The sequence below is a fragment of the Miniopterus schreibersii genome, assembly GCF_964146895.1.
Source record: "Miniopterus schreibersii genome assembly, chromosome: 21".
Taxonomy (NCBI): domain Eukaryota; kingdom Metazoa; phylum Chordata; class Mammalia; order Chiroptera; family Miniopteridae; genus Miniopterus; species Miniopterus schreibersii.
The window spans coordinates 15,283,099-15,306,664 of record NC_138123.1 but is presented as its reverse complement, the minus strand read 5'-3'; the positions used below and the strand labels follow the sequence as shown (position 1 = coordinate 15,306,664).

Genomic DNA, 23,566 nt, shown 5'->3' with positions numbered 1-23,566 from the left:
ATATGTGAAATCAAAAGAACAAAATAAACTAACAGAATTGGTCCAGAGACATGGATGCATAGAACAGACTGACATATCTCATAGGGGAGTGGGGACATGAAGAGATTAACCAAATAACTTATATGTATATATGCATAACCCATGGACATAGACAGTAGTGTGGTAAAGGCCGGGGTTGAAGCAAGGACTGAATGGTGGGGGAAAAAGGAGGTGGGTGGAATGGGAAACATCTGTTACACTGTCAACAATAAAACAAACAAACAAACAAAGGCTATATTAAGAGACAAAGAAAGACACTATCTAGATAAAAGGACCAATCCAATAACAGGATATAGCCTTTGCAAATATTTATGCACCCAACATAGGAGGACCTAAATATGTAAACCAAATCTTGATGGACATAAAGGGAGAGACTGACAGTAACACAGTCATAGTAGGGGATTTTAACGTGCTATTCACAGCAATGGATAGATTTTCCAGATGCAAAATCAACAAGGAAATGTTAGCTTTAAATGACACACTAGATCAGATGGATTTAATTGATACCTTCAGAGCATTTCACCTCAGAGTAACAGAATATAAATTCTTTTCAAGTGCACATGGAACATTTTCTAGGATAGACCACAGGTAAGGACACAAAACAAGTCTCAATAAATTTAAGAAGATTGAAACCATATCAAGGATCTTCTTTGACCATAGTGGTATGAAACTAGAAATAAATCACAAGAAAAAACTGAAGAACAAACAAAATAACATGTTACTAAACACTGAATGGCTTAACAATGAGATCAAGGAAGAAATCAAAAGATACCCTGAAACAAGTGAAAATGAGAACTCAACAACCCAAAATCTATGAGTCACAGCAAAAGTAGTCCTAAGAGGGAAATTCATAGCATTACAGGCCTATTCAAGAAATAAGAAAAATCTCAAATAATCTAACTTTACACTTAAAGGAACTTGAAAAAGAACAACAAACAAAACCCAAAGTAGAAGAGAGGATATAATAAAGATCAGAGCAGAAATAAAGTCTTAAAAAAATACAAAAGAGCAATGAAACCAAGAGATGTTCTTTGAAAAGATTAATAAGATTAACAAGTATAAATATATTTAACCAGACTTATCAAGAAAAAAAGAGAAAGGTCACAAATAAATAAAATCAGATATAAAAGAGCAAAAGTAACAACTGACACCACAGTAATGCAAAGGATTGTAAGAAAATTCTATGAAGAACTATATGCTAACAAATTGGACAACTGGAATGAAATGGATAAATTCTTAGAAAAATACAATCTTCCAAAATTGAATCAGGAAGAATCAGAATATCTGAATAGGCTTATTACAACTAATAAAATGGAAGCAGTAATAAAAACAACAAAACAAAACCTCCCGACAAACAGAAGTCCTGTATCAGATGGCTTCACAGGTGAATTTTACCAAACATTCAAAGAAGAACTAACACCTATACTTCTCAAACTATTCTAAAATATTAAGAGGAGGGAAGACTCCCAAGCTCCTTTTAGAAGGCCAGCATTCTCCTAATTCCAAAACCAGATAAGGACACTCAAAGAAAGAAAATTATAGGCCAATATCTCTGATCAACATAGATTCTAAAATCCTCAAAAAAATATTAGCAAACCTGATCCAGCAAAATATTTAAAAGATCATATATCATGATCAAGTGTGCTTTATTCTGGGGGTGCAAGGTTGGTACAATACCCACAAATCAATAAACATGATACATCACATAAAAAAAATGAATAAAAACCATATGATCAAATCAATAGATGCAGAAAAACCATTTGATAAAATCCAGAAGCCATTTATAATAAAAACTCTCACCAAAGGAAATACCCCAATGTAATAAAGGCCATATATGACAAACCCACAGCTAACATCATATTCAGTGGGCAAAAACTAAAAGTGTTTCCCTTAAGATCAGGAATAAGACAGGGATGTCTGCTCTTACCACTCTGATTCAACATAGTCCTGGAAGTTCTAGCCACAAGAAGAAGAAATAAAAGGCATTCAAATTGGAAAAGTAGAAGTAAAATTGTCATTGTTTGCCAATGACATGATACTGTATATAAAGAACCCTAAAGATTCCACCAAAAAACTACTAGAACTGACAAATGAATACAGTAAAGTTGCAGGATACAAAATAAGTATCTGGAAATCAGTTGCATTTTTATATACCAGTAATGAACTATCAGAAAGCGAAACTAAGAAAATAATCCTATTTACAACTGGTAAATCTTATTTACAATTGATTCCTATGCATTTTTTAAAAATTTAAGCAAGGATGTAAAAGACCTGTATTCAGAAAATTTTATAAGACACTGAACAAATTGCAAAAGATACAAATAAGTGGAAACATATACCATGTTCGTGTTTAGAAATAACATCATTAAAATGTCCACACTACCCAAAGCAATCTATAGATAGATTCAACACAATTCCTATCAAGCTACAATGGCATATTTCACAGAACTAGAACAAATACTCCAAAAACTTATATGGAATCACAGACGACCCCTAAAACCACATCAATCTCTAGAAAAAAGAACAAAGTGGGAGGAATCATGATATCAAACTATACTACAAAGCCATAGTAATCAAAACAGCATGGTACTGGCATAAAAACAGACATATAGATCAATGGAACAGAATAGAGAGCCCAGAAATAAACCAACACCTTTCTGGAATAATTAATATTCAATAAAGGAGGCAAGAACATACAATGGGGTAGGTAAAGATAGCCTTTTGAATAAATGGTTTTGTGAAAATTAGACAGATATGTACAAAAAATGAAACTAAACCACCCTCTTACGCCATATACAAGAATAAACTCAAGATGGATTAAAGACTTAGATGTTAGACTTGAAACCATAAAAATCATAGAAGAAAACAAAGGCAGTAAAATCTCGGACATTTTTCACAGCAATATTTATTCCGATATATCTCTTCAGGCAAAGGGAAACTAAAGAAAAAATAAACAAATGGGACTACATCAAACTAAAAAGTTTTTGCATGGCAAAGAAAACCATCAACGAAATGAAAAAACAACCCACAGAATGGGAGAACATATTTGCCAATGATACATCTGATAAGGGGTTAATAGCCTAAATTTATAAAGAACTCCTACAACTCAACACTAAAAAAACAGACACTCCCATTAAGAAATGGGCAGCGGGCCCGGCGGGTGTGGCTCAGTGGGAGAGCACTGACCCGTGCACCAAGAGGTCCCCAGTGCAATTCCAGGTCAGGGCACATGCCTGGGTTGCAGGCTCTATCCCCAGTAGGGGGTGTGCGGGAGGCAGCCGATCTATAATTCTCTCTCCTCAGTGATGTTTCTCTCTCTCCCTCTCCCTGTCCCTTCCTCTCTCTGAAATCAACAAAAACATGTTTTAAAAAAAGAATGAGTAAAGGACCTGAATAGACACTTCTCCAAAGAGGACGTACAGATGGCCAAGAGACATATGAAAGTTGTTCAGTGTCACTAATCATCAGGGAGATGCAAATTAAAACCACAATGAGGTGTCACCTCACACCTGTCAGAGGGCTGTCGTCAATAAATGGACAGGTGCTGGCGAGGGTGTGGAGAAAGGGACCTCCAGTGCACTGCTGGGAATGAAGATTGGTGCAGCCACTGTGGAAAGCAGTACAGTTACCTCAAAAAATTAAAAATAGAACTACCTTATGACCCAGCAATCCCACTTCTGGGAATTTATCTGAGGAAACTCAAAACACTAATTTGAAAGAATACATGCGCCCCTATGTTCATAGCAGCATATTTACAACAGCCAAGATTTGGAAGCAGCCCAAGTGCCCATCAGAAGATGAGTGGTACCCAGTGGAATACTACTCGGCCATAAAAAGGAAATCTCACCTTTAAGGCAGCACGGATGGACCTGGAGAGCACTATGCTAAGTGAACTAAGCCTGTCAGAGAATGACAAATACCATGTGATTTCACTTATATGTGGAATCTAATAAACAAATAAACTAGCAAACAAAATAGAAACACTCATAGATTACAGACCATAGTATGGTAATTACTAGAAGGGAAGGGGGTGGGGGGGCAGAAAAAAGGGTGTAGGGGGGATAAATGGTGATGGAAGGAGACTCGATTTGGGGTGGTAAACACGCAATACAATATACAGATGATGTATTACAGAATTGAACACCTGAGATCTATATAATTTTATTAACTAATGACACCCCAATAAATTCAATATAAAAATAAACCCAACCATATCATAATTACATGAAAGTAAATGTCCTCAACAGTCCGTTAAAGCCATGTAAGTAATCTCAGGCCGAATGAAAACAACGGGACCCAGCTCTGCGCCCACCGGCTCCCTGGTCCCCACGAACCAGGCGCGCTCCCGCCTCAGCCCGCAGACCCGGGGGGCGCGGCCTCGGGCGCCCCTCGTCCCCACCTTCCGGGGTCAGTGCGCACAGGTGTTACTGCCCCCGCGGGGTGACATTACTAGTCCTGGGTGATGGGTGCCAACTGCGGGGAGCAGCCCAAGGTGATGGGACAACGCGAAGCTCTGGTCTCCAACTGCGACCACCGGGACCTCAGGTCCCTGACACCCCTCCCCTCCCCCACTCCCCGTCCTCTCCCCCACTCCTCGTCCTCTCCCCATCCCCTCCCCCACTCCCTGTCCCCTCCCCTCCCCCACTCCCCGTCCTCTCCCCGCCCCTCCCCCACTCCCCGTCCTCTCCCCATCCCCTCCCCCACTCCCCTCCCCTCCCCCACTCCCCATCCTCTCCCCGCCCCCTCCCCTCTCCCCGCCCCTCCCCCACTCCCCGTCCCCTCCCCTCCCCCACTCCCCATCCTCTCCCCTCCCCCTCCCCCACTCCCCATCCTCTCCCCCACTCCCCGTCCCCTCCCCTCCCCCATTCCCCATCCTCTCCCCGCCCCTCCCCCACTCCCCGTCCCCTCCCCTCCCCCTCCCCCCACTCCCCATCCTCTCCCCCTCTCCCCGCCCCTCCCCCACTCCCCGTCCCCGCCCCTCCCCCACTCCCCATCCTCTCCCCGCCCCTCCCCCCACTCCCCGTCCCCTCCCCCACTCCCCGTCCCCTCCCCCACTCCCCGTCCCCTCCCCACTCCCCGCCCCCTCCCCGCCCCCACTCCCCGTCCCCTCCCCCTCCCCTGGGCGGGGCGCGCTGCAAGCCTCCGCTGAGCGGGCAGGGGGCTGGGGAGCCGGGCGGGGGGCTGCGGGAATGGGGGACAGGGGGCGGGGCGGGGGCGCGGGGATGGGAAATGGGGGGAGGCGGGGCGTAGGGAACTGGGCGAGGTGGCAGGTGGGGAACGGGACGCGGGGCGCGGAGCCCGGGCGCGGGAACCCCGGGGAGGGAGCCCCAGTGACGCACCAGTGACGTCGGCGGCGGGCGGGATTTCCCTGCCCCTCCCGGGCGCCCGCGGAGACCCCGCTGCGGAGCGGCTGGACCGCGGCGGACCGGGAGGCGGGCCGGGTGCCCCGCGGGAGCCGCGCGCAGGCCGAGCGCACAGGTCCGTGGCGCCCCGCCCGCCGCGCCAGACCGGGCTCGCCCCGCAGCCTCTCCCCGCGGCCGGCTGCCGACGGGCCCGCGCCCCCCGCGCCCCGGGGACGGTGCAGCGCCGCCTGGCCCCCGCCCCCCGCCCCGCCGGAGACAAAGCCCGCGCGCGAGCGGCGCCCGGTGAGTGGCGGGGCTGCAGGGGGCGCAGCCCGCGCTCCGCGGCCTCGGGGGGCAAAAGCGAAGGGGGTGTCGGGGGAGCGTCCCCGAGCGGAGGGCGGTCCGGTCCGGCGGAGCCGCGGCCAGCACAGGTGGGCAGCAGGTGCGCGGGGCTCGGACCCGGGCCTCCGCCGAGCGCAGGTGCGGGCCGACCCCTGGGCGGTCGGGGGGTCCCGGGGAGCCGGCCGCTGGAGGCCGCGGGGCTCCTGGGGACCCGCGTCCGTATGTAGGTCGCGGGGCGGCCGCTCCCCGGGGGGACGTCCGGGGAACGGGACGGTCCTGGAGGGCGGCCGGCCGGCCGGTCATTTCCCGGGGAGACGGCTCCGGGCGCCGGCTAAGTTCCGCTGATTCCCAGCGCCCGGGACACCTGCCTGCGGCGGCGCCGGGGTGACGGGGCGGCGCTCGGTCCCGCCCGGTGGCGTCTGTCGGTCCCTGAGGCTGGTGCTGAAATGCGCAGCGCGCCCGGCGCGCCCGGGGGCTTTGCGGAGCGTCGGTCTGGTTCCTAATTGCTCAGAAACAAGAACGCGAGGGCGAGGGCCAGAGGTGCGGCTGGAGAGGCGTCTCAGTTTGGGGGGATTGGCTTATTTTTTTGTATCTTGGACTAGGGTGTTAGGAAGTCCGGAAATGCCCAAGTTTGATCAAGTGGCAGAGTGGATGGTGGCCACCCGGTGCCCCTCCCCACCCGGCTGGCTGCTCCCCCCGCAGGCTGCGCTGCTGTCCCCGGGAAAAGGTGCCAGTCCCGCCATCTGCTCGTCTCCCAGTGGGACCCGAAAACCCAGAGGGAAGCGCCCACAGCAGCAGCGAGGGGCCTGGGCTCCCTGCTGGCGTCTTGGTTCTTGGGGGACACCCTTTTCCTGGCGGTTGCCTGCCGCGGGAGGGGGACACGCGCCGTGGATCTGGCCCTGTGCCCCGCAGAGGCTGCAGTGGGCACAACAGAGGTGATGAGTGGAGGGGCCCTTTCCACCCTGAGAGAGGAGACCCTGTACCTGTAAACTGTTATTTCCAAACTGGGGTTGGCCCACGTGTCCCTCATGAGAAAAGGTGGAGGTAGCGCTTAATATTTATTTAGGCCGCGTGGACGTGAATACAGGGTGTATCCAATGCTTTGCTAGTCTAAGGAGCAGCCTCTCCCTGGGGCTGTGAGGCTGAAATGACTATTTAAGACAATGGCCTTTCTTTTCTGCCTCCGCCCACACGTGCCTCCAATCCTCAGCCTCCCTGCGATGAAATCGCCCAAAGGAAGCCAGCCGAGAAAGAGCCCCGCAGAAGGGTCGTTCCCGCTAGTCCCACGATTGGCTAGGCCAGCGCCTTTGTTCTTGGTGGAAAAACCAGGAGAAAGCTTTCACGTATTCATTCATTTTACAGTTTTTAAAGCCAAAATGACAGTCCACGTCACCCCCAAATCTCTGTACTTTCTTGGAAATCATGAACATCAGGTGGAACTTGGACACTGTCACCCCCTGGTCCCTGGGGTGGGGCTTAAGGAGTGATTGTGTGTAACGCAGCCTGTCACACACACAGACACACACACACACAGGCTTGTACGGACACAACTACAGCTTACTGGGGAAGGCAGCCAAACGGCTGAGAAGAGACTGACGTGTACAAGACAAATCGTCTCGTTTATGTATAGCCACGTCTCACTATCGCATTTTTCTTACCTTGTTTTGATCTACTTGAAAGGGGAGGATGCCCAAAGTGCACTGCAGGTCCGAAGGTTTCCCTTTTCCTTCACGGAATTTTGAAAGCGCCTTTAGGATGTTACCCGATTTGTTCTCAGAACACCTTTAGGAGCAGATGCTACTAGCTAGTCTCGCAGGTTTTCCTTTTTCATCTGGTGTATTTATTCACTCTAGACATACTCAGGCATAAAGAGACTTATTATTCAGGTAGAGAGATTATTTGTTCAGTGCTTGTAAACCAGAAACTGAAATTTAACCTATTTAATACACCAAAAATACTATAAAATATCCTTTCAACAGTAGCCAGCAAGGTTGTTTTAATTGAAAATTAGAGAAGCTAAATGAGTGTCGGAACAAGGGAATGGAGATCGATTATAGAACATAAAAGTTAGCGTAATGCTACTGAAAGGTCTCATCTGGCTGATTAAAACCGTGCGGAGTAACGCAGATGTCTTAAATGACCAGGCGTGAATATAAGCAAATGACATTTCCACTTGGGGAAGGAAGTGGAGACGAGAAATACTGCTGAGAAACAGTGCCTGGGGGGAACGCAGTGGGACTCAGCGATCAGCTCAGTAGTGAGCAGGAACCTTCCAGGTCGCTTTGTCAGGGGCTCCTGGAGGCCAGTGGCAGCTGGCGAGCCACCCGTGTTCCTCGTGGACCTCAGCAGAAATGGCAGGTCTCGAGATGGGACTGTGGGGGTGTGGGAGGCATGGCGCCTGTGCAGTGGGCCCCAGGTGTCCAGAAGTGAGGAGGTCTTTGTAGCTGTGGAGAAACAAGTGTCCCTGAAGCCCCCAGGTTCCCGGTTAGGGCCCAGCCTGGGAGCTGGCAGCAGGGGAGGGGGTGCCTAGCGGCTGCATCGTGGGGGTGGTCCCATTAATCCTCACACCACACCTGCAGAGTTTCTCTATAGCAAAAAACAAGGTGACCACTGGTGTCCTTTCTGTCCAGGAGTGTCTGGCAGGGTGTTTGGTGGCGATGGGGGCTTTTTAACGAACCAAGGAAAAGCACGTGCGCATGGCAGCGAGAGCAGCTGCGGGGGAGAGTGAGGCGTGTGAGACTCAGCCTGGGCCGTGCAAGGGTCCTGAGGCCCTCGCTCCCTGGTGGCTGGGTGGCTCTCCAGTGGGGCTTCGCGGTGGGGTAAGGAAGGTAGAAGAGATGGGAGAAATGCTTTAGGTCCCTTGGGGCCCGAGGCCTCGCTTCTCCGCCATGGCCGCGTGCAGGACAAGGACAGCCCTCCACCCACTCAGGGCGCCTTTCTGCTTTTTCTGTTTGTCCCTGGGCACCCTCCTGGCGCTCTTGTCGTTTGTAGCTGCGGGGCGTCTCCTCCACCCTCCCCAGGAGGAAGGCAGGGCCATGGCAATGGGGAGAAGGGACACGTTGCTAGTTGTTCTGAGAACTCTTATTAGAACGCCTTCACTACAGCAAAAGGTGTCACCCTGAAAAATAAATGTGCTCCCATTGTCCCAGCCCGGATTCAACTGTACTGACTTCTTCCCGTGTGTCCTCACACAAATACGTCACAGCAAGAGATTGTTACCAAAACAGGCCACAGGTGTGGAGGTCCGCGTAGGAGAAATGGAATGAGAGGAGAGGAGGAAAGACGGGATCCTGAGGGGTGCCAGCAGAATGATGGGGGGGTGCTGAAGGCCTCCTGATGGCCAGTGGGCCCTGTGGCTCAGGTCCGGACACTGTTGGAGGGGCAGGGACAGGGATGGCAGACAGTTGGGGGATGGCTCATGCTGGACTCTGTCTTCCCGGGGTCAGGCTCCTGGAGAGGGGGACAGAGGTCTGGCAGCAGCCTGCGTTTGCCAGCCGCCCACTGCCGCTCCCCAGCCAGCGAGGTCTGCTTCCAGCTCAGGAGCAGAGCCCATTTGCTTGTGCCCAGACCCAAATCATTAATACACCTGGAAAGAGCTATTTTCTCCCCAACACCCACTGTTCCTGAGAGGGTCTGGCAGCCCGGACCCTCATAGACGGTCTCTGCTGCTGGAGGGCCCCCTTCTTATCTGTGGGGTCACCGTCACAGTGGCCTCCATGCCCCCCCCTTTCTTCATCTCTGTGAGGGCCCAAGCCAGCCCAGGAACGTGCCCTGCCACGTTTGTCTGTCCTGATGTGGGGCAGTCTGTCCTGTCCCTCGGGGTGCCTGCTCTGTGTGCCCTTGATGGAAACGGTGGGGAAGGAGAGAAACTTTTCCTCCACCCTCTGAGGTGTGGCGCCTGCAGCCTGTGAATTAAGCCGACAACAGGAGAGAGTGACAGAAAGGTTTACCACCCAGGCACAGGAGCCTGGCAGGAAGGAAGGGAAACCGAACGAAGGGTCAGCTCGAGGGCTTATATACCCTTTTAACAAAGTGAGAGAAGTTGTGGGGAGGTGACAGGACAAAGCCGGGCTTGAGCTTCTGGGGGCAGGTAACTAGCTGTGATAAGGGCGAGTTTAGGGAGGCCTTGGTGCGGGCCGTCTGCCTCCCCTCGCAGGGATGTGTGCTCCTCCTGGAGTGGGAGGTGGGGGGACAGCTTCACGAAGGGAAGTTGATGCCCTGCTTTAGGCAGAAGGGGAGGCCCCGTTCCTCCTGCGTCTGCCTCCCTGTGCTGAGCGGCACGTTTGGGTGGCTGTTCCTGTCCCTTCAGCATCCCCAGCGGGACCTTTCTTGGGAAGCCTGGTGCCCACAGCCCGCGGTGTCCTAAGTCAGTAGGAGTAGTCCCCGTTCGGTTTAGTTTCTGTTCCCAATCGTGGGGCAGTTCTGCTTTGCGCCCCAGATAACTGCTTACAGCCCAGGGACTCCACCATCCGTAGTGGCTTGTTTGCGCCCCACAGCTGTGGGACCACGCAGTGAACGAGCGAACCTTCCACAGGGAAGCCAGGCCAGGCTTCCAAACTCAGGGGCCAAGGGGGGTCTGGCCTACAGCTGGGAGGGGCGACGAGGTGAGTGCAGGGCCCAAAGCTTGAGCCTCCAGGGCAGAAGCACAGGGACCGACAGTGATGCCAGCCTCTGAGCTCTTCTGGAATGAGGCGAGGAGACGACCGCTGGCCTTCATCACGTTACTTACTCTCTCCTCCAGCTGAGTCTCTCTAGCAGGGACAAGGTCACTGCAGTCTCCGCCTGCCTAGACCTCTGGGCCCGCTGGACCCGCTCTGGACCCGCCACCTGTCCCTGCCCCAGGCCCTGTCCAGAATGTCTGAGTTGGCATCTCAGCACCATCCTCCTCTGTCCCGTGGGTCTGTCTGACCAGAAGGGGGGAAAGGGGGGGTCACCGTCTGGGAGCCCAGGGTTCCCAGTTTGGGCCTAGACCTGCAGGGTCACGCGCTCCAGCTTCGTGACTGGAGGTGGCAGGTGGAGACAGCGTGTGACCTGCTGGGTGAGGGGGGCCGTCCAGGTGGAGCAGGAGTCTGGCTGGAGACAGAAGTGACCAGATGCCCAGGAGAAGCCACGGGGGGGAGGGGAGGAGGGGGTTGGGTTGGTGACTGACCTCCTGGGAGCTCCGAGCAGAGGGAAACACGGGAGGGAGGCTTCAAGAGCAGCGTGGATTGTGGGGCAAACCCAGCATCGTTCCCTGAAATGCGTACTCGCCCTAACGCAGGCTCTCCTGTGTCCAGGTCCCGCGGAAGGGACCCCGCCCTGCAGCCCCTGAGGCTGCGGAGCCGCCAGTCTCGCAGCAAGTAACCGCCACCCCGGCTCCGGTGACATTCTCTCTGCCTCTTGTTTGTGCTTCTCGGTCCCCGGACACTGGCCCATCTGCTCCGGTGCTGCTCCCGCGGTCGCTGTCGCTCACGGCGCCTAGGTCGGGGCTACAGTTCATTTGCCTTCGGTGAGGGGAGTTTTATCTTCTTCCCAAACCTCCGGGGACCCCTCTACCTGCCCCCAGCTCCTTGTCCCTGCCTCACGGTAACCATGGCAACCCAGGTTAGCCAGGCCCCGGCCTCCCTCGCCTCCGCCCCCCATCTGTGCCCTGAGCCGTGAGGGGCCCAGCCCCGGGGGTTTTCTCCCCTCTCAGCTCCTCCGTCTGCACTGCCAGTTGTCATCATTGTTCCTCCGGGTGCAGGGGACGCGAAGTGGACAAAAGGCAGGCAGAGGAGGGGAAACAAAATACCCTGCCCTCACTGGTTCCAGTTTAGTGGAGGGCTCAGGCCAGTAAGAAGCCAGGAAACCAGCAGGGGAGACAGGGATGCCGGGGAGAGGGTCACAGACCTGCACAGGCTGCCCACAGACGGACTCGCTGTCCCGCCCAAGACTAAGGGACTGTGAGCCAGCCAGGGGGAGGGGGAAGCGCCGTGGACTGAGAGGTGGGTTCTGCTCAGCTGCCTCCTGGACGAGACAAGGCTGTTTCCCTCCGGCTCCTGCCGCCCCAGCCCAGCACACGACCTCCCCCCAGCACACGACCTCCCCCCCCCGCACACGACCTCCCCCCCAGCACACGACCTCCCCCCCCCGCACACGACCTCCCCCCCAGCACACGACCTCCCCCCCCCGCACACGACCTCCCCCCAGCACACGACCTCCCCCCCCCGCACACGACCTCCCCCCAGCACACGACCTCCCCCCCCCGCACACGACCTCCCCCCCGCACACGACCTCCCCCCAGCACACGACCTCCCCCCCGCACACGACCTCCCCCCCCGCACACGACCTCCCCCCCCCCCGCACACGACCTCCCCCCCGCACACGACCTCCCCCCCCGCACACGACCTCCCCCCCCCCCGCACACGACCTCCCCCCAGCACACGACCTCCCCCCCACACACGACCTCCCCCCCCCGCACACGACCTCCCCCCCGCACACGACCTCCCCCCCGCACACGACCTCCCCCCAGCACACGACCTCCCCCCCGCACACGACCTCCCCCCCCCCGCACACAACCTCCCCCCCAGCACACGACCTCCCCCCCCCCCCCCGCACACGACCTCCCCCCAGCACACGACCTCCCCCCCGCACACGACCTCCCCCCCAGCACACGACCTCCCCCCAGCACACGACCTCCCCCCAGCACACGACCTCCCCCCCAGCACACGACCTCCCCCAGCACACGACCTCCCCCAGCACACGACCTCCCCCCTGCACACGACCTCCCCCCAGCACACGACCTCCCCCCCGCACACGACCTCCCCCCCTGCACACGACCTCCCCCTGCACACGACCTCCCCCCTGCACACGACCTCCCCCCAGCACACGACCTCCCCCAGCACACGACCTCCCCCCAGCACACGACCTCCCCTCAGCACACAGGGCACCTGCATTCCCAGGAGGAGCATTTGGTAGCGTAACTCAGGGCAGAGGAAGAGACTGAGCGAAATGACACACAGCACAGAGACCTTGTCCTGTGGACACCCAGCAATCCAGGGACCTGGGTGGGTTGAGGGCTCAGTAAGAACCGTGTCATACACAGTGGGCCCCTTACCCACGGTTCACTTCCCGTAGTTCCAGTTAGCTACGGCCAACTGAGGTCTAAATGTAGTAAAAATGGAAAATTCCAGAAATTAACAATTCATAAGTTTCAAATTGTGCCCCATTCTGAGGAACATGATAAAGTCTCGCCTTGTCCTGCTCTGCCCCGCCGGGACGTGAATCGTCCATCTCTCTGTCCCTCATCCCTCTGCCCCGTGTCTTTACACTGTAGACACCCCCGCCCATTAGTCACGCAGTAGCCACCTGGGTGATCACTTCGACTGTGGGTCACAGCACTTGTGTCCACATCTCCACACAGAGCGGTGACGCTGGCAGTTCAGACACACCCGAGACAAGCCGTGAAGTGCTTCATTTACACGGGAGGTGTGGGCACGGGAAGAACGTAGCACAGGCGGGTGTGACACTGTCCCTAATTTCAGGCTTCCACTGGGGGTCTTGGAACGTGTCCCTCGGACAAGAGGATGACTGCGTCCTGGCGTGTGGCCTGGCAAGGCCACTGCAAGTCTGCCGGATGGCGGCTGTGCTGGCCCCTCGCCTCACACCTGCCCTGGGAACCGTTTACTTGCAGCACAGTCTGTAAAGTTCAGCGTGGACCCGTCCGTGGTCCCAGACCTGACTGCACAGCAGAATCCTCTGGGTAGTTTGTTCAGAACTGCTGCTTCTGCCTCAGCCCTGGACATCCTGACCCAGAGCCCCGGGCTGGAGCTGGAATCTGTTTTACAAACCGCTGACCCAGGCGATTTCTGTGCGTCCTTCATGGCGTCTGACAACCCCAAACTGCGTCCGCGTCCCCCGCTTGGTTTCCTGTGCCGGCCTCTCCCGCCCTCTCAGAGCCGTGAGGCGGTGATGCCCGCAGACATCACATGCTGGATCCTAGGACCCAGGCCTCCTCTCCGGGCTGAATGTGTGGCCTTATCGCCCCCACTCTCCTCCTCAGTGGGGAACCAGCTGCGCACCCTGAAGAGCAGCCTGTGCCCGGAGCATCGTGACCCCACAATACAGACTTGGCTGCCCCCTCCGGCAGGCAGCAGCAGCTCTGTGGCCTGGATGAACCCACATCCCCATGTCTGCTGAGGAGTCGGGATGGACGTTAGCGTGAGGACACATGAATGCCACCGCGAGCCACGTGCTGGGGTGGGAGCTCAGAGATGGTACAGGGAGATCCCAGCTCAGGAGGAGCTGACAACCTCGGGAGGGAGGCCGGAGACTGACACAGCACAGAATCAGGGACAGGTCCCACCTGAGCACAGCAGAAAGCAGGCCCAGCCTGGGTCAGGGAAGCTTCTGGAAGGTGTCAGGATTTGGCCAGAGGGAAGGGTTGGGGCAGAGCCAGTGAGTGGGAAGGCCCTCCAGGCTGTTTGTGCTTGAACAAATTACATTAATGACACTAATAGCTGACATTTACTGAGTGCTTGCTACATGCCAGGCTCTCGGTGTCCTATGTTCTATTAGCTATTTATTCCTAACAACTATTGTGATAGGAAACAATGCCCCCCCAAGAAAAGATGGCCACACCCTGGTTCCTGGAACCTGTGAATGTGTTACCTTGCAGAGCAAAAGGGAGTTTGCAGAGGTGACTGAGTTCAGAACCTTGGCATGGGGAGATTGTCCTGGGTTATCTGGTGGCCCAATGTGATCACGTGTCCTTAGAAGAGGGCAGGAGAGCCAGAGAGGCTGGAGATGCTGGGCTGCTGGCTTTGAAGGGCGGAGGGGGGGGGAACACAAGCAATGCCGGTGCCAGGAGCTGGAAAAGTCCAGATTCTCCCCAGAGCCCCCAGCTGTGGACCTCCCAACACCAGACTGTAAGCTAGTAAGGTTTTTTTAAATTATGTTTTTATTGATTTCAGAGAAAGGAGGGGAGAGGGAGAGACAGAACATCAATGATGAGAGTCATTGATTGGCTGCCTCCTGCACACCTCCTACTGGGGATCAAGCCCACAACCCGGGATGTGCCCTCATGGGGAATCGAACTGTGACCTCCTGGTTCTTAGGGCAACGCTCAACCACTGAGCCATGCCAGCTGGGCTAAAATAGTAGGTTTGTATTGTCGTAAGCCATAAATTTGTGGCAGTTTGTTACAGCAGCAATAGGAGACTAATACAATGACTTATCTTCCCATTTTGCAGTTGAAGAAAGCAGGAGGTTAAGTAATTGGCCCAAAGTTGCATATTGAGCAAAGGGCAGATCCAGGATCCATCTGGCTCCCAGTCCTGCACTTGCCCCTCTCACTTCCGACTGCCTGGCAGGGACTGAGGAGCAGGCAGTCAGGGCTTCAGGAGCCTCAGGAGATGAGCCCCGCAGGTGCCTGTCTGCAGAGGGGGGCACCCCTGAGGCCTGTATGCCTGTGCTCCTTTTTGCAAATCTGCTCAAGTCCATGCCCACCTGTAAGTGGCCAGAGGTGGAGGGCGGCTCCCCAGGCGCCCTCCCCCAGCTCTGCCCAGCGCTGGATGCAGACAGCTGTTTGCTGATCCAAACCTGCACCATGTCTCCATTACAGGTGCTTCCAACCACTCCCCCACCCAGCCCCAGCCCGGTCGTTAAGGAGAGACGCCGGTTAAATTCTATCTTCAGATGTCCGTTCTGCCTCATAATAATTCTGTTCATTCTAATTCAGTTGCCTTTTCAGATAAAGCATCCCCCATGTCTCAGTGTTTGGCTGAAATAAGTGGTCAGAGGAACTTTGAGGTAGTATTTTAAGTTTTGGGTTTTTTTTTTTATATTAAACACAGGAAACATCACCTGGACCCAACTCCAGATACGTCTCTCAGCGTGTGTTCCAGGTAGTTTACAGGTCAAGCTTAGATTTTCAAAGAAGCAAAAGCCACCATTTGAGTAGCATTTTGTAGGTTGCTCAAGCAGCACATGCCCTGTCCCTTTGATCTTTCCAGACGTGCTAGGAGGCAGCAGTCAGTCTCCATCAGCGAGGCCCAGGGGCACAGCGGAGGGTCCGGAGGGTCCGGAGGGACGAGAGCAGGGCTGCCACACCTTCCTCTGCATTATTTTGCCTCTTAAGTGAAAAAAAAAAAGACTCAAAACACCCTTACAAGGAAATAGGGGCCAGATTCCAGGTCAGAGGTGCCCCCCACTGCAGAAGTGGATTTTGGAGCCCCCACCCAACATCTAGGATGCTGGGGACCCCACCCTGCCGGAGGGGTGCCTGCGACCCCTGGGCCTCTGACAAGAAAGCGTCACATGGGTAGTTTGGATGAGACTCACCCGTGCCCCGGGTATGGACAGGCGTCCAGTGGGGACCCCAGTGACCTGAGGGTCTGCTGGTGGGAGGCCCCAGAGAACGTGGCCTCGGCGCGGGCAGGGTGGCCTGCGTGGCCACGGGTGGCTGCAGGTGTGGGCTCACAGGGTGATGAAGACCGGCTGCTCCTCGGGGCTGACAGCGCTCCTTCAGCTGGGTCCCCAGGCCCTGGGTTACCCTGCCCCACTCACCGCCCCCCCACACCCCAGATGTCCCAGGAACAGGTCCCTCCTGCCTTTCTCTGCCCTCTCTCTAGGTGCTTTTGGGGTCCTTGTTTCTGAGAGCCTCCCTCAGATTGATCGTGGGGCCCGCTGGCAGGGCAGGGGCTCGGGCAGGAAGCACCAAGAGGAGGCACGAGCAGAGCGGGAGACGTTCTCCGCACACTCAGAGCCGGTCCCCACGCTGGCCTGGGCTCACCCGGCCTGGAAGGGAGGACCTCAGGGTCCCCGGGTGGAGGTCAGGGGCGTGTTCCTCACAGTGTGGTGACACCGATTCTCAGCCCCTGACTGGCTGGTGAAGGAGGGCAAGGCCCCCTCCTCCAGCCCTGGGCTCCCTCTGGGCACCCAGAATTCCTGCAGAGGCCTGGGGCCGGGTCCGCACCCCACGCTGTGTGTACCGAGAGGAGCGCCGTGCGGTTGTAAGCGGCTAATTTGCAAGTGTGCGTCAGGAAGGTAAAAGGAGGTGAAGTGTGCCCCTGGACGCTTTATATCGCTCATCTTCTCAGCCAGCAGATGTGGAGGTACTGCTGGAGGGAAGCTGCGTTTTTTTTTATTTTAGAAGGAGCCTGTAGCTTTAAACCTACGGGCACCAGGGCCTGCGGAACGCCTTCCTCTTCTGGTCCCCTGTTCGTGAACAGTGTCATCTTCGGGAAGCGCCTCCAAGCAGCCCGCTCCTTCCACAGGCGGTGGCTGGAGGCTGGGTCTCCCGTGTAGATGTACAGGGCCGTTCTGGGACTGGCTGCTGGTCCCCTCTGTCCCTGCCAGAGTGGGGACTAGGCAGTGATGGGGGGACTGAGTGTGCCGCCGCAGGACCCCACCTCGGCCCCCTGGGTTTGAGCCTCCCCCAGTCCCAGGTGAGCCTTTCCTTGGACCCAGATTCGGACACTGGCCTTGCATCCTGCCCTGTTTACTTACGGAGACTTTGTGAGCTGGACCACATGCTGTTTTCCCTGCTTGTTTGTAGCCGTGTCTTGTGCCTCTTTATGCACAACTTCCCATCTCAGGTGCCTCTTCACAACAACTAGTTGACATTTGGTTAAAAGGAAAAATAGCCAGAGCCAGTGTCCCTGGCACTGTCTTACTCAGAGTCGTCCCGCGTCCAGCCACACGGCACAGGAGGCTGTGCGTCATTTCCGTGGGGTGCGGGCGGGGGTCAGGCCACTGCACAGACCTGTGGTCTCTGCCTCCTTTGCTGCTGGGAAGGGGAGGTTCTCTGTTTGCCTCCAGCCCAGCCGGCCACTCACCCCTGCCACCACTACCCAGGGACAGTTCCCCACGAAAGCTCCTTTGCTGGGATCATCGGCAGGCATCTTTTTCCCTGGAAAACATCCAGGTTATTTTCAGGCTCATTTGATGTGGTGGCTTCTCCCTGCACAGCCGCTAAAACGTTCCTTCGTGCAGAGCTCACGCGAGCCCTCGGATCGGCCGTCCGCCTGCCCAGTGTGAGCAGGCGCCTCGGAGAATCCCGTTAGTGTAGGAAACACATCACCACAGTGTCCGAGGGTGACAGCCCTCGATGTCCGCTCTCCTTCCTCTGTTGAAGGCAGCTCACTGTCTTTGAGTCGTTGGGTCATAAATTCTTCTAAACTATAATGTGAACTACATTACTGTGTTTTGTTTTCAAGGTGAAGCCATTAAGTTGTTACCTAATCTCCAAAAAGCTAGGTGACAGGGCCTAATATTCTATGAATTTGCTAAGCCATCTTACTGGTTTTGTTCCCCCTGAGGCATTTTACTTGATACACTCTTTGGGGGCAAGAAGATGACAGCCTGTTAGGAAGGGTTAGAAAGAAATGCAGAGGGACAGAAATGGAAGCACGTAACATGCTCATGGACTGGAAGACTTAACATCGTTAAAACCTCCGTACCACTCAGAGCAATCTACAGACCCAGTGCAATTCCTATCAAAATACGAATGGCATAGCTCCCAAAATTAGAACAAATAATCTAAAAACTTATATGAAGCCACAAAAGACTCCAAATAGCCACAGCAATCTTCAGGAAGAACAAAGTTGGAGGGATCACGCTACCTGATATCAAACTACACTCCAAGGCCATAGTAATCAAAACAGCATGGTACTGGCTTAAAAACAGACACATAGCTCAACGGAACAGAATAGAGAACCAGAAATAAACCCACGCCTTTGTAGTCGGTCAGTATTCGACAAAGGAGGCAAGAACGTACAATGGGGTAAAGACAACCTGTTCAATTATGGTGTTGGGAGTCTGTTTCTGTCGTTTATTTATTTTGTTCATTACATTCCACACATGAGTGATCATGTGGTATTTGTCTTTCTCTGACTTATTTCACTTAGCATAGGAGACTTGACTTGGGGAGGTAAACACACAATACAATATACAGATGATGTATTACAGAATTGTACGCCTTAAACTTAAATAATTTTATTAACCAATGTCACCCCAGTAAATGTTAAAAAATTAAAATAAATAATAATAGTGTTGGCAAAATTGGACAGATACATGTAAAAAAATGAAACTAGACCACCTCCTTACACCATACACAAGAATAAATTCAAAATGGTTTAAAGACTTAAATGTAAGAAATCATAAAACTCCTAGAAGCAAACATAGGCAGTAAAATCTCAGACATTTCTCTTAGCAATATTTTTACTGATATATCTCCTCAGGCTAGGGAAACAAAAGAGAAAGTAAACAATGGGAGTTCATCAAACTAAAACCTTTTTGCACAGCAAAGGAAACCATCAAAAAAAAAAGAGAAAGAAAAGACAACCCTCAGAATGGAAGAAGATATTTGCCAGTGATACATCTGATAAGGGGTTAATGTCCAAAATTTATAAAGAATTCATACAACTCAACACCAAAAAACGATTCAATTGAAAAGTGGGCAAGAGGACCTGAATAGACACTTCTCCAAAGAGGACACACAGATGCCAAGAGACATGAAAAGATGTTCATTGTCAGTAATCATCGGAGATGCAAATTCAAAGCACAATGAGATGCCCCCTCACACCTGTCAGAAGGGCTCCATCATCACCAAATCCACATAAGACAAGTGCTGTGGAGAAAGGGGACCCTAGTGCACTGCTGGTGGGAATGCAGACTGGTGCAGCCACTGTGGAAAACAGTGTGGGGTTGCCTCAAAGAATTAAATATGGAGCTGCCTTATGACCCAGCGATCCCACTTTGGGGTATATATATATATATTCTAAGTGTACTAATTCAAAAGAATATGTGCACCCCTGTGTTCATTGCAACATTATTATTATTTTTTTTTAATTTATCTTTATTGTTGAGAGTATTACAGGTATACCATTTTCCCCCACAACTGACCCCCTCCACTTCACTCCCACCCCCTCCCTGTTATGCATATATGCATATAACTTCTTTGGTTAATCTCTTCCCACCCTCCACCCCCCTTCCCTCTTTCCTCTGAAATATGATCGTCTGTTGCATGTGTCAGTGTCTCTGGATCTGTTTAGTTCGTCAGATTCTTTTGTCCATGAGCTTCTTCTTAAAGAAGACCCTTCAACATTTCCTATAGTGCTGGTTTGGTGGTGATGAACTCCTTTAGCTTTTTCTTATCTGAGAAGCTCTTTATCTGACCTAAATGATAGCTTTGCTGGGTAGAGCAATCTTGGTTGTAGTTCCATGTTTTTCATCACTTTGAATATTTCTTGCCACTCCCTTCTGGCCTGCAAGGTTTCTGTTGAGAAATCAGCTGACAGTCGTATGGGTGCTCCCTTGTAGGTAACTAACTGCTTTTCTCTTGCAGCTTTTCAGATTCTCTCTTTGTCTTTAGCCTTTGGCATTTTAATTATGATGTGTCTTGCTGTGGGCCTCTTTGGGTTCCTCTTCTTTGGGACCCTCTGTGCTTCCTGGACTTGAAAGTCGATTTCTTTCCCCAGGTAGGGGAAATTTTCTGTAATTATTTTTTCAAATAGTTTTTCAATTCCTTGGTCTCTTCCTTCCCCTTCTGACACCCCAATAATACGAAATGTTGGGCCTCTTGAAGTTGTCCCAGAGGCTCCTTATACTATCTTCGTATTTCTGGATTCTTTTTTCTTTTTGCTCTTCTGTTTTTTGTTTCCTCATGTTCCAAATTGCTGATTTGATTCTCAGCGTCCTCTACTGTTGATTCCCTGTAAATTATTCTTCATTTCAGTTCCTGTAGCCTTCATTTCAAATTGGTACTTTATTATGTTATCGATTTTCTCAGTTATTTCCCTAACCACCTGCTTAAACATCCTTATAACCAAAATTCTGAACTCTGTATCTGTTAGCTTGCTTGGATCTATTTCATTTAGTTCCTCTTCTAGAGATTTATTCTGTTCTTTCCTTTCTGACATCTTTCTTTGCCTCCGCATTTTGGCTGCTTCCAGGTGTTTGTTTCTGTGTATTAGGTAGAGCTGCTATGTCTCCTGGAATTGTAGAGTGGCTTTGTGTAGTAGGTGTGTGTAGGGTCCAGTGGCTCAACCTCCCCAGTCACCTGAGCTGGGCCTTCTAGGTGCTCCCCTGTGTGGGCTGTGTGCACTGTCCTGTTGTAGTTGAGCCTTGGTTGCTGTTGGCGTCCCTGGGAGGAACTGACCCCCAGGACAATCAGCTGTGAGGATCAGCTGCAACTACAGCCAAAGAGCTGCTGTGCTGGAGACACCCCCATGGAGTAGGATTTACTTCAGTGGAGCTTTGGTTCACCAAGTGCGCCCCTTGAGTGTGTCACTCGTGGATGTGGCAGGGTTGTAATCCAGTGTGGTTGAGTCTGAGCACCAGGTGCACTGTCTCTGGGGCCTCCAGGAGGTGCAAAGTCAGCCTGTGCCAGTGCCTTGCCCAGGGCCACCCAGCATGAGCTACACAGCAAACCGTAGTTGGCTGCTACTTGTGCTGGGCTTGGAGGTGCCCAGGAGAGGCCAAGCTATGAGCCAATGCAGGCTGCCGCTAGTGCCAGGCCTGGGGCCGGTTATCAAACTGTTTGGGGCCTGCTGCTGCTTGTTTGAGAGATTTTAGGAAAGTCCTAAGCATGGGGCTCGAGAGGCCACTTGCACAGAAAAGCCCCTGGAAATGGCCTGGATGAGCTGCAGGTGGGGGGGGCGGGGCCTCCGGGAATCATGGGGCGGGGCCGAAGGTGAGAGTCAGGTGCTGGCGACTCAAATATGGCGCCTGCCTGCCGGCTGTGTGCGGGGAGGACCCGCCGTAGGAGCCACGGCCTCCGTCAGCCCTTCTGCCCTGGAGGAAGCCGCCCTCCGCCTCTCACCCTGACTTCAGGCAGGTTAGTTCCTCCCCGAGTGTCCCGGGTCCTTTCAGGCTGCCGCCCGGCGCTGGGCTCAGAGGGAGCGTCCGAGTGAGTCCGTGCCGGGCCCTGTAAGAGAAAAGCCTGGGGCTCCCGCGGCCTCCGCGACCCTCAGGGACAGTCCCCGCTGGGTTCACAGCCCGAGGTTGTGGGGATGTCTCTTCCCGGCCTGGAGCCCTGGGCTGGGGCCTGCTGTGGGGCTGGGACCCCTCGCTCCTCCAGGAAAACTCGCCGCCGAGATTCCCTCCCAGGTTTAAACCGTGGCACCGGGGGTGGGCCCGCGGCCGCGTCTCTGGGATTTAGCCCCGATCCGCCCGCATCTGCGCCCCTCCTACCAGTCTCGGTGCTTCTTCAGCTCCCTGGTTGTGGGGCTTCTGTTCAGCCAGGTCTCAGGAGGCTCTGAGTGAGGGTGGTTCTGTATTTTAGTTGTGATTTTGATGTGGTTGCGGGAGGCGGTGGGTGCAGCTGTGACCTACGCCGCCATCTCGTTTTTTCTTCCACAAATCGCAACATTATTTTCAATAGCCAGGGTATGGAATCAACTCAAGTGCCCATCCATAGACAAGGGGTAAAGAAGACAGTACGTATATACAATGAAATATTATGTGGCCATAAAAAGAAAGAAATCTTACTATTTGTGACAGCAGGGATGGACCTAGAATGTATTATGCCCAGTGAAATTAGAGAAAGACAAATACCATATGGTTTCACTTATATGCGGAATCTAAAGAACAAAATAAATGAACAAACGAAATAGTAACAGACTCATAGACACAGAACTCAGATTGGTGATAGCCAGAGGGGAGAGGAGATGGGGAACCCGGTGAAAAAGCTGAAGGGATTGCAGAGTACCAGTCGGCAGTTACGAAATCTCAGTGGGGATGTAGCACGGGGAATATAGTCAAGAACAGTGTAATGACTATGGATGGTGCCACGTGAGTACTGGAAATGTCGGGGGAAGCACTTTGTAAAGCATATGATTGTCTGACCACTTTGCTATATACCTGAAACTCATACAAAATAATATTGAATGTCAACTGTAATTGAAAAATGATAAAACTTTAAAAATGTATATGAGTTACACAGTTGCCTAATAATTTTAGTAAGCTTTCTGTTTAACTTTAGAGAAATAATTGATAAAGTGATATTTATGTTTTTGAGGAAATAACATTCATCTAAATCACTGTCTGTTCAAATGAAAACTGCCGACCAGTAGGAAGAGAAGGAAGGGCCGGGGCTCAGGCACTCGCTGGGAGTCACGCAGGCCGAGGAAACAGCTGGACTAGAAGCACCCTCGGGCTCCTCAACCCCTCCCAGCGGAAAACTGGCCTTTGCAGTTGTTTCAGCTTTATCTCCTGGATGAGCCTGGGCTGCTTCACTCAAAGGGCGAGTTCTCCAGTCCAGTCCCCGCGTCTTCCCTGCAGCCGGGGTCCAGTCTGTGCACAGAGATGAGAAGGGCGTGAATGACCCCCGGCCCCCAGCTGGGGAGCCCCTCCCCGCCGGCTGGCCTCTGTGTGTGGCCGCTGTGCAGTCCCAGGGTGTGAGTAAACTCGTGTGGTGGAGCGTTCTTGTCAGGGCCGTCTTTGGGTTCCCTGAGAATTAATCCATTCAGCACCACTTGTAGAAAAGCGAGAAAAGGGTAAATTGTGCAGGACGGGTAAGCAGGTTGGTCAGAAGCCACTGGAGCCCAAGACCCCTCTTCCTGGGACTCGTGCATCAGTGCTCACACCGCTGACTGCAGGAGCGGTGGGTCATAGAGGCCCTGCAGACTGGGCAGCTGGTGACCGGCTATGACTGTTTCAGCGATCCCCTCCCTCAGGCCCGCAGGCCATGCTTTCTGGGTGGTTCTGAGCTGCGCCCACACCCCGCAGGGTGCTGGGGCCTCCACGTGGCCTTGTTGATGACAGGCACACCCGCAAGGGGCCTTGAACTGCGTCCGGGGCTGCACCCACCAGCACTTTCCAAGGTGCACTCTGCCCTGTCCTCTCCCTTGAGCCACGGGCTCTGGTCTCGGCGTCGGTGGGGC

At 53.4% G+C, this 23,566-nt stretch overlaps 1 protein-coding gene across 2 annotated transcripts in view; it reads left to right on the top strand.

Annotated features, from left to right (window-relative positions):
- Positions 1-5,637: 5,637 nt before the first annotated feature.
- Positions 5,638-23,566, top strand: part of GNG4 (G protein subunit gamma 4) — a 57,346-nt gene continuing 39,417 nt past the window's right edge. Inside the window, exon 1 of one of the 2 annotated variants that reach the window (XM_081123972.1) lies at positions 5,638-5,684. Coding sequence is in view for 1 of the 2 variants with exons in the window: in XM_081123971.1 (XP_080980097.1) it covers positions 21,404-21,519 (116 nt within the window). In the remaining variant the exon portion in view is untranslated. Of the gene's footprint in view, positions 5,685-21,394; positions 21,520-23,566 lie in introns of those variants that run through there. The other variant, XM_081123971.1, reaches the window with a different exon arrangement.